This window comes from Sminthopsis crassicaudata, chromosome 1 (assembly GCF_048593235.1).
Source record: "Sminthopsis crassicaudata isolate SCR6 chromosome 1, ASM4859323v1, whole genome shotgun sequence".
Lineage (NCBI taxonomy): Eukaryota > Metazoa > Chordata > Mammalia > Dasyuromorphia > Dasyuridae > Sminthopsis > Sminthopsis crassicaudata.
This window is the reverse complement of record NC_133617.1, coordinates 532929730-532941650: the sequence shown is the minus strand read 5'-3', so window position 1 is coordinate 532941650 and position 11921 is coordinate 532929730. Positions and strand designations below refer to the sequence as shown.

General features: G+C 33.3%; 1 protein-coding gene across 1 annotated transcript; it reads right to left on the bottom strand.

Moving 5' to 3' along the window:
* Positions 1 to 10450: 10450 nt before the first annotated feature.
* LOC141550840 (interferon alpha-14-like) lies at positions 10451 to 11002 on the bottom strand. Its single transcript, XM_074281887.1, has one exon. It carries the CDS (start codon positions 11000 to 11002, stop codon positions 10451 to 10453), a length of 552 nt encoding a protein of 183 aa, XP_074137988.1.
* Positions 11003 to 11921: the final 919 nt, after the last annotated feature.

Genomic DNA, 11921 nt, shown 5'->3' with positions numbered 1-11921 from the left:
AATATTGACATCTGTGCACTGGGATATAGTGCCTGAAAGGAGCCCAGAAGCATCTAGTCCTAACCCCTCATTTTTTAGATGAGGAAGCTGACTTCTAAGGAAGTTAAGTGATCTGCCCATACTCACAATTTTTGCCATTAGGTCTTTCAAAATAAAGTTTTGTTGTTAAAATATTTTTTTTCCCTTTTGCTATCATCAATTATCAATTAAAGCAGATCCACACCATTAAACAATAGACAGGATCTGAACCTAGGCCCTCTACTTTTAGAGCTAGTACTTTTCCCACCATTTCAGCCTTTTCTTAGCTTCACTTTCTTTTGAACTTAATGAGGGATTCTTATAATTTATGGAACTCTTAGTGACAGCATCAATACAGTGTTTACAGGAGCTAAATACCAAGGTTATGACACATAATTAAGATAAATGTATTATTGCTGGAATTATTTAATTATCTGAAATAGGAAAGAAATCAATCATAAATGGATTCAAGAATCTGCAAGGGAAAGCCTTGGAAACTTTTTGTTATAAGATTTAAAAAAATTCTACTTCAACTTCAGTAAGAAGGGAAATACAGGTTTTGTCTTTTTACAAAAGTCAATTTTTTTTAATTGAGGCATGAAATGAACAACATCACCCAGGGTTTGGGTTATATCTACAGATGTCATGTCAAATAAAATTATTGGTTAACTTAGGTTAAATTAGGACATTTTATATTAATCCTTGTCCCCTCTACAATTTATCCTTCACAAAGCTTTTATGATAATTACACAGACCTGAATATGTCATGTTTTTGTTTTTAAACATTCATTTAGCTCTTTCTCGCCTATAGGTAAAATCAAACTACTCAGCTTTGCATGGAAGCATCTTATGAAGGAATAAAGAAAGCCAAGTAGTTATATCTAGACAACAATTTACTTAGCAATACATGCTATTGCAGAAATAAACCAGGCTAAATTAAACATAAAATGGTAGATAAAAGCAAAAAATGGAGTGACTAATGCTATTTTTTACTGTAATATTTCTGCCTCTGTCCCCCCATAATCCTGGAGTTCTTAACTTCAATCTATCAATTAAAGAATCTCTAGATGAAATAATTCTCTTCCTTAGCAAATATCAAAGAGATGGGAGGAAGTGTAAAGAGTACAGAATCATCATCTCACTTATTGCCCTAAGGAGACAAATCTCTACACATAAACTAAGTTCAGGCTACTAGTAAGAACCTAACAAGGGATCACCATAATATCTAGCTTGTGATGAAAACCAGTTCAAGGCTTTGACAATAAAGCTATAAGAATATGTCATACCAAATACAAGAGATAAAGAAAATTGATAGTGATAAAGTGATAGAACAAGAGGGGAAAATAGAAATAGAAAAAAAAAATTCACCAATCATCACCTCAAAGAGATCCTATAAGGAAAACACATGAGAATGTTATTATTAAATTTTTAAAACTCTACATCAAAGAGACAAGCACAAAACAGAACACTCTCAAGTAGAATTGCAGTTAAAATTGTACGGGATTTATCAGCAATTACAGCAGGTTCTGGAATACTACATATCAACAATCAAAAAATTGGGCCTGCAGCCAAAATATATGTCTAGCAAAATTATGCATAATATTGAATGGGGCAAAAATGGACATTCAGTGAACCCACAGATTTTCAGGAGTTTGTCTCAACCAAACCTGAACTCAGTAGAAAATTTAATATATAAGAGCTAACACCAAAAACTAATTTCAAGGGAATCAAACAAGGACAAAGTTTATGTTTTCTATGTGGACAATGTAAACAATTTGTCTAAGATTGAAATCAATAATTGGATAGTACAAAAAAACTGGGGCAGAGCTGAGTGTGATCTGTTAAAAAGCAAAACTGTCTAGAAAAAGGTAAAAATAGCAATTAAGCTATACAAATGAAGAAAATTTTTACTCTGTCTTATTCACCCTTTTTAAGGATATTATCCCAATATCACCTTGAAAGAATGAGACACTTCAAGGACCTAATCTTTATATATGTATATATATATATATATATGTATATATAGAAAGTGGATGGATAACAGTCCTAAGAACCTATTTTCTTAGTTGCTTAGGATATAGAATTGACTACAAATTTAGTGTGAAAAATGTTAAGAATTTTTTCATATTTGCATCCTATTATAATAAATTAGATATATTTTAGTATTAATCTATTAATAGATTTAGTATTACAACAACAAAACTTCCACTGTTCTGCTTTGATCATAGAAATTTGCTATGAAAGGAAAAAAGAATGAGGAAATTGAGGGAATTAAGGAGATTAGAAAAACAAGTGGTTAATTGTGGGGGTTGAGTGAACAACACTGGATCCAATTTATGACAGTTCTGGAGCTAGCTCAGTTCCTTTTATTAATTATGGTTCTAGTCCAAATTTTGTTTTGTAAAAAAATGTTATTGTGGGAATTGGAAGAAAACTTTATTGCATTTTTTTGAATCTACCCTGTGTGGCTGAGTAATTGGACCATCTCTATCTACCTGCTCTTTAGAGACCCATAACGAAAGTAACTCCTTTTTGCTCTCTTCTTCCCAAATTGGAAAGTCCCTAATCTTTCATCCAATTAGAAATTAGATTGCCCAATGTATTATTCTTTCCTTTTATTTGATTGGTCTTGTTTGACTAATTGTTTTTAATATTTAAATTTTTTCTTATTTAAAAATATTAAACTTTTAATATTTAAAGTCTATCTCCCCCTGTACTTGAGGTCCAATTCCCGGCTGATGAGAGCTATAATCCTTGTTTGTTGGGCAGTTATTATTCATTGCATCGATGTAAAGGGCTGAAACTCTGAACTGATGCACTGAGGTCAGACAACTGAGCACTTAATGGCTAATTATCACAATACTCTATTAGCATATGCTTGGAAAATGGCCCTTCCCACTATTCTGTGCTGGCTCCATAATTGGTGTGTACAGAGAATTGTAGGAGAGATTAGGGAGTGGAATAAGACTAGCCAGAGTAACTTTTGGGCGGGAGACAAAGAGGTGAGGTCAAGGAGATCTTGTGTCCATTTCCTTCACTTCTATCCCTAAAGACCAAGAATAAAGACCAAGGACTTTTGCTTATCCTGACTCCAGCTAATTCTAAGGTATTCAGGGTGCTAATTCGGTCTTCACAGCTTCATAAATCAAAATGCTCAACAATTCTTAGACTATGCTCCCTTTGAGCAGCATAAAACATTTCCCTTGACTTAACAATACAGATTATTATATATATATTAACAACAATCCAAATTAATATGTATGTATAATAATCTGTATTGTTTTTTATATGTATATATATAAGATTTTACCCCCAAATAGCAAAATTTTACTAAACATAACTTAGGGCTAGTTTATAATTATTTTCATATTTTAATATTTATTTATTCAACCACAAACACATATAAGGATATCTTATTTGTCATTTGTTTATAATTTTAAAATAGCATTCTGGAATTTCACACATACAATGAATTAATGGTAATTGACTTCAACCCCCCAATAAATGCTAACAATAGTTAGCCTCCAATCTGTATCACCTGTTTACCCTTAATGTAAAACTAAAATCTTTGAATGTAAGGTATAGTTTACTAAGTTGTCTCAAAAATGTAATTTCACTACAGTTGTTCAGATGTATCCAACTTTTCATTGACCTCATGAACCATACTGTTCTTTGGATTTTCTTGGCAAAGAAATTGGAGTGGTTTGTTATTTCCTTTTCCAGTGGATTAAGGTAAACAAGGGTTAATTGACTTTCCCAGGTTTACACAACTAGTAAGTGTTGGAGGCCACATTTGAGCTTGGGTCTTCCTGACTCCACACTGATTCATCTAGCAGCCTTATACAAGTATAATTTCATAATTTTTCATGAGTGATGGTCAGTAATCTCAGTTGATGCTCACTCTTTACAATAAGCAAACTTGCCCATTTTTCTAGAAGTGCTAGGTTCTCAAACTTCAGTACTTCAGAATTTTATCACAGGCCTGATGATAAGATTACTTTACCCAAGTGGAAAGACTCAAGGAATCTCACAGAGGAGGACAACTTAAGGGCTCTGTGCTACTTTTTTTCTCCCAATCAAAAATTATTATTATAATCCCTTTCAAAGCAAATATACTTGTAAAATGTTAAGAGACACCCTGTTTTCCAGAGCCAAGGTTCTGCAAACATTCTGTGGTCTGAATTTGGCATAATAACAATTCTTTGCACTCATTCTCCGGATGATCTCACCCTCTGGCAAAATCACATAATTATTGTATTGTTTTGACCAGCACCAGGTGTTCTGAGCTTCAATAAGCACTGGACAAATACTCATGTTCTGGCCATTAAGCTCTATTAGAAGCAAACTTGTCTCATTGTTGCTGTTACCACTCATTATCAGGGATAGTTTATTGTGTAGCCATTGGTATAAGTATTGAGATCTCCCCACATTACCTCAGATCCCCCACTAGAAGTGGGACTCCCGCAGGGGTGTCTAGATTGTCTCTTGCTTGTGATCCATTTCCCTGATTTTGAAATTAAACTTCTGTTTGATTCCTGACTGTTCTCTCTCTAGCCTACTCTGTTCAACTTTAGCCATCCACAGGTCAGTGTGGTCCAGTTGATATACCTTATAAAATATTTAATAGACTTCACACATTTTGACCACATCGATCAATTCATAATTTAACAGTATCCAGAGAAAAAGAGGAATTACTTTTTTAAAAAACACTTCTAATAATTTAAGAAAAAAATTTAGAAACACAATAATCATGTACACAATACCATATATTTAAAATATAAAAGAAAACCAAATATATTTCCAAAATAATCTTATATTGAAAATTATTACTTCTGTTATTCTATATTAATTACATTCAAAATCAATATAGAACATTTACATTTACTAACATTTGTCTAGTACCTCCATGTGCCAGGCACTATGTACTTTATGGACATGTAATCTTTGTGTGTGTGTGTTTCCTTTTTTTTTTTTTTTTTAATTAAAGTTTTTGTTTTCAAAATATATGTATGGATAATCTTTCAACATTGACCCTTGCAAAAACTTGTGTTCCAATTTCTCCCCATTCCCTTCCCTAGATGGCAAGTAATGCAATAAATGTTAAAACACATTAAAATATATGTTAAATCCAATATATGCATACATGTTTATACAATTATCTTGTTGCACAAGAAAAATCAGCTCAAAAAGGAAAAAAAAATGAGAAAGAACATAAAAATGCAAGCAAAGAACAACAAAAAGAGTGAAAATTCTATGTTGTAATCCACACTCATTTTCCACAGTCCTCTCTCTGGGTGTAGATGGCTCTCTTCAACCCAAGATCATTGGAACCAATCTGAATCATCTCAGTGTTGAAGAGAGCCGTGCCCATCAGAATTGATCATCATATAATCTTGTGAAGTGTATAATGATCTCCTGGTTCTGCTCATTTCACTCAGCATCAGTTCATGTAAGAGTCTCCAGGCTTCTCTCAAATTATTCTACTGGCCATTTCTTATAGAAAAATAATATTCCATAACATTCATATACCACAATATATTCAGCCATTCTCCAATTGATGGGCACATGTGGGTCCCTTTCCCTCCTTTAAGGTCTCTTTGGGCTATAAGCCCAATAGAAACACTGCTGGGTCAAAGGGTATTAGGCATGTGATCTTTACAGCAACCTTGGGAAATGGATGCTATTTTTTTATATCTTTACAGATTAGAAAACTAAGAAAAAAGAGGTAATTAACTTGCTTAAAATTATAGTCAATAAAGTTCTTTTGGGGGTGGAGCATAAATTTAAAAATGTGTATTATATATGTATGTGTGTGTATATATATATATATATATATTATACATTTTTGTAGTATTTTTTCAAATCAAGACAATTTTTAGCATTCATTTTTACAAGATTTTCAGTTCAATTTTTTCTTTCTCATTCTTTCTCCCTTCTGAATATGACTGACAATTTGACATATTCTATCATGTATAATGTATTTCCATATTAGTCACAGTAATGAAAGAAGGAACAAAATTACACAAAACAAAAATCCACAAAAAAGAATAAAGTACATGAAAAATATGCTTTGGACCATTGGTTTATTATTTGTATGTGGATAGTATTTTCCTTCATGAGTACTTTGTACTTGTCTAAGGGTCACTGGTGTTGCTGTGAAGAACTGAATCATACATATTCATCATCGCATAATGTTGCTGATACTGTGTATAATGTTTTCCTATTCCTGCACATTTTACTTTATATCAGTATATGCAAGTCTTTTCAGGTTTTTTCAGAAATCTGCCTGTTCATCATTTCTTTTAACACAAGATTATTCTAGTACAGTCATAGATCATAGTTTGTTCAGCTAGTTTGCATTGATGGGCCTCCCCTCAATTTCCAATATTTTACCACCACAAAAAGGGGTACTATAAATCTTTTTGCATATGAAGATCATACCCCTTTTTAATGTTGTTTCTGGTATGCAGACCTTAGTAATGTATTGTTGGATCAAAGGGTATGAATGCACAGTATGATTGCTCTTTGGACATAGTTCCAAATTGTTCTCCTGAATGGCTGGATCAGTTCACAACTCCACCAACAGTGCCTGAATTTTCCTATATTTTTCCCAACATTTGGTGGGTTTTTTTTTGTTTTTTGTCTTTGTCACATTAGTTAATCTGATAGGTAAAAGTTGATAACTCAAAGTTGTTTTAATTTTCATTTCCTCTAATCAAAAATTATTTGGAGAACTTCTTCATATGCCTATAGGTAGCTTTGATTTCTTCATATGAAAACTGCCTGTTCATATCATTTGACCATGTATCAATTGGGGAATGGTTTGTATTTCACTCAGTTTTTTGGGGGTATTTGAGAAAGCTTTTAATTTTAGTATCTATTTTACATTTCATTATGTTTTCTATCTCTTGCTCATGGATTCTTGACAAGATTAGTTTCTTATCTCTTTTAATTGGATCTGTTTTTGCTTATTTATTTATTACTTCGGGTGAAGCATAATAGATTCTGTTTCTGGACCACCTGTGTGCATCTCTCTCTGCTTCATGTGTAACATATTGTAGGATTCTGGTATTTGATCCACACTCTTCTATCTTACTTAATCTCTGCATATGGTAAAATAGATTTCCATTTTCAACTGATTGTATATATTATTCCCTCTTTGAGCCAATACTGCTGAGAATCAGGATTACTTGATGCCCATTACTCATCCTCCTCTTCTCCACTGCAATAGGTAATTTGCATTTCTTCATGTGAAATAATTTACCCCAACCTCTCCTTTCCTTCTGTACCCAGTATACTGGCCTTTCTCATCCATTAATTATTTTCATGTCATTCCCTAATCCCCATATCTTCTCTCTATGTATATTCTTTTTAACTATACTATTATTGATACAATTTTTGAGAATTACAAGTATCATCTTCCCATATCCTGATGTAAATAGTTTAGCTCTATTGAATCCCTTGTTTTCTTTTCTCTTCTTTTTTAACCTGTTTATGCTTCTCTTGGGTCTTGATATTAGAGATTAGATTTTTGGCTTAATTATGGTTTGCTCTTTAAGAAAACTTGAAATCCTTCTATTTCACTGAATGACCATTTTTCCTCTTGATGTATTATACTTAATTTAGTCAGATAGGTAATTCTTTTTGTGACCGTTGCTGCTTTGCCTTTCCAGAATATCATGTTCTGTGTCCTCCGATCTTTTAATGTTACAGCTACTAGATAGATCCTTTGTAATTCAGATTGTGGCTCCCTGGTATAGGAATTTTTTTCTTTCTGGTCACTTGCAATATTTTCCCTTGATCTGATAGTTCTGAAATTTGAATATAATGTTACTTGGAGATTTTATTTTAGGATCTCTTTCCTGAGGTGATGGTAAATTCTTTCAATGCCAAATTTGCCCTGTATTTCCAGCTTACCACATCACCTTTCCTTAATAATTTCTTGAAAGCTGCTTTCCAGGTCCTCTTTTTTTATTATGATTTTCAGATAGTCTGACATTCTTTGTCCTGCATCTTAATTTCCAGATAAGCTGTTTTTTTTCCCATGAGATATTTTTTATTCTCTTCCATATTTTTCATTCTTTTGAGTTTGATTGATGTCTTATAGAGATATTCTATATATGTAAGCAAGCTTCCACTTGCTCAGTTCTAACAATTTAAATGTTATGTTCGTCAACTAGCTTTTGTATTTTATTTTCTGTTTGGTCATTTGTACTTTTTAAGGACTTGTTTTCTCAATTTTTTTTGTATATCCTTTTTCCAATTGGCCAATTCCACTTTTTAAACAAATGTTTTCTTTTCTAAGCTGTTGATTTTTCTTCATAATTCTCTTGCTTCACTCTCATTTCTCCCCCAGTTTTCTTCTATATCACTTATACAATTTTAACCTCTTTTTTGAGCTCTTCAATGAGTTCTTTCCGAGCTTGATATCGTTACCCATGGGTTCCTGGTGTTGGTGTTTTCCTGTCTATTACACTGGGGCTCAGGAACTTACACCGTTTGCTGAGTTGGAACTTGTTACGGGCTTGCTGGGACATTTCCTGCCCTGGACTGTGTTCCCCTTTTACCCAAGTAAGTCAGACTTCTTCTGCCAACCTTTTAAATTTCTTGAGTTCAAAGATTGTTTCATTCGGTCCTCTCATTAGCTCTGTTCTAGGATTTGTCTTGGGACATTCTTTTATGATTGTTTGGAGGTGACCTTGGGAGAATTACACTGCTTGCTTCACCATCCTGGCTCCCAGAAGTGTGAGAAGGAATTTTATTTCAGGTTTACTTAAACCATGCATTTTTTAGCATATAATGCAAAACAACAATATTCTCTGTTCTTTATATGTAATATATATATGAATATATATACATAAATATATGCATATATACCTATATATACATATATACATGCATACACATACATGCATGCATACTAAACATATTTCAGAGTACCTAAGATGTACTAGACACTGTTTTCAGGAACATAAAAAAAATCAGTCTCTACTTTCAAGGAACTCATAGTCTAATGAGGGAAAATCCCAAAGAGGACCTTATACATAATAGATATCCAATATTTGCTTTTAGAATTATGTTTAAGTACATATCACCATAAGTCAAGAATTTGATGAATTCAATAGTTCAACTGGAATGACTTCTTAAATTCTTCTCTGAATCTGTAATTTATGGTTCTTAACTAAATGAAAACCAAGTTTACTCTAAAGTCAGATTTGTGAGAATGCATTCAATGATACTAGAATGGCTTTAATTAAATGAGATAAGGCTCAGTTTTTACTCTCTAAATGGTACACAATGAGGGAAGGACTTTCAGTGGATCTTGCCTAGAGAACTGAAAACATGTGAAACCTTCAGGGTGCTACTAGAAGTTGTAGGATGTCCATACAAATAATTTATCTTGGTATGTCAGATAGTGATTGAGCATGAAAATATTAATTTTCCATTCTCTTCACAATCTACGGTGGCCTCCTTGGCTATTCATTCCAGTCTTTTGATATAGTTCTTTTGCTTGCTTATAATCCAGGCCTTATATGTTTTGGCTTTGGTGGGCACTCTGAGTTGCTAAGCTAAGTATTCTGGAGTTCTCTCAATTGAATTTTTTCCTCTTGGTCAGAGAGAGGGGGAAAACTCATTCTTTTGTTTTCAATGCAATTAACATGCATGATACCATTTAAGCATTAGTTGTATACTTCCTTTGCAGTTACTCTTCTTGTCTGAAGAGAGCAACTATGACTTTTTGCATTTCTGTATATCTAGGAAGAAGCATAGTGACTTGAATTCAGCAAGTTTTTAAAATAAATTTGTTAAAATGTATTGTTGGGAATAATTTTATTTGAATTTTTTCTTTTTTCTTTCTTTCTTTTTTTTTTGCTAAGGCAATTGGGGTTAAGTGACTTGCCCAGGGTCACACAGCTAGGAAGTGTTAAGTATCTGAGGTCAAATTTGAACTCAAATTTGAGCCCTGACTTCAGGGCTGGTGCTCTATACACTGCACCACCTAGCTACCCCTTGAATTCTTATGGATTATTAAATTAGTCTTTTCACATGAGGTTTAGTAATAAAATAGTTTTATTAGTAAAATAGAGTTCTTTTAAAATGTATTTTATATGAGAAATATAAAAATTAATAATAGACTCAATAATACTACAAAATGTTCCTGCAATGAACAACAAATATAAGCATGAACATAAGAATAAATACTATAAATAAATAAATAGATTGATAAATATAAAGCAGCAAATTATAAAATGGTCAGTTATTGAACACAGATTCTAAGGCCTTTCAAAAGAGCAATGACAAATTAAATTGTCTTAACATCATTAGCTGAATACAGATGATTTTCAATTGATGTAGAAATAATTCTTTCTAATGATTGCTTAGTTTTAGGAAGCAGCCAATTATTTGGAGAACTGAAACTCTGTTTTCTTCCTCAGGCCCGGAGTTTTCTTGTTAGTTTATTCATGAACAGAAGGACTCTCTGGATCTCTATCCTCACAATCTCCCAGGCACAACGACTGTACTCTTTGCCTTGCAGGTATTGACTTATTCTTTGAAAGTAACTCTTAAGGACCAGTCTGGGATTCTCACTTCCCAAGGAAGGCTCTTCTGCTTCCACCTCCTGCCCAAGACACTGCTCCAGTTGGTCCATCTGATGATCCAGTCCAATAAGCAATTGTATGAGCTGTGTCTGATTCCAAGCAGCAGGAGTGACATTCAGGCTGAAGATGGTGAAGATTTCCTGGAGCATCTCATGAACAATAGCTGTAGCATTTTCCCTCTGGAGCTGGCTGCCCTCCATGGCTTCCTTTGGGAAGTTGAAGTTGGTTCTGTCCTTCAGACATGGCAACAGGGAAAATGTGCTCATTTGCTTGAGAAGGGAGAAGTCTTTCTTCAGGTCCTGAGTCAGGTCACAGCCCATGGAGCAGAAGGTGCTGGAGCAGAGCAGAACCAGGGCAAGTGGTAACAAGGTCCAGGACATCATAGTGATGCTGATGGATAGTTTGGTTCTGGCTGAGCTGGGAGACCAGTGAGCCTTTGTCTCAGGTTCTTGGGTTATCTTGATTCAAGACCACTCTCTCTTAAATAGTGCTGAGAATTTATAGTGGGATTTCCCTTCACTTTCCATTTTCTTTTATTTATTTCCCTTTTTGGTTTTAGAATATGTCATTACAACCTTATCTTTGAAGTACTTGAAAACTGCAACCAAATTCATCCTTAAAGAGGGTTTACAGATTAAGCTCTTTGAGATGAGAAATCCTATTTTACATTTTTTTTTGTCATTCCCTTATAGGACACATAATCTGGTAAATGCTAGTATTTATTCATTATCATTTTATTATTATTATTTTATTCCTGAAATATTTCTTACTCCTGTTGTCTCCCTACTACCTCTATTGCTATTATGTGCATTTTTGTCTTTGTTAAGTCTTGTCTTTCTTTGGTTTCAATGATATTCCTTTCTTCACTTCACTTTATGGCCTCCTATTTACCAGTTCTCCAATACTCAAAGTAGAAATTCTGTTCTGCTGATCTTAACCCTTTTATTCCTGAAATTTCCATCCTGTGACTTTGCCCTCCTAATTAATGGTTGTCTTACATAATATGCTACACCTAAACCTTTCTTCAGTCTTACTTGATTTCATGCCTTTCTGTTTTATTAGAAATATATATATATATCTGTTCTTCTTGAAAATCATATGCCAGTCTCTTTTCCCAATACTTCCCTCAATACCTTGTAACTTTTTAAATGTGTTAAAATGATTTTTAACATTTTTTAGTTTTGAATTCCAAATTATATCTCTTCCTCCCTTCTTATCCTTGCTTTTCCAAAGACTATGAGCAATCTTATATTAGTTATATATGTGCAATAATGTAAAACATTTTCATGTTAGTCATTTTAT

Bases quoted from the DNA above. Each gene is read 5' to 3' on its own strand.
- LOC141550840 (XM_074281887.1), bottom strand. From the start codon at position 11,002: ATGATGTCCTGGACCTTGTTACCACTTGCCCTGGTTCTGCTCTGCTCC.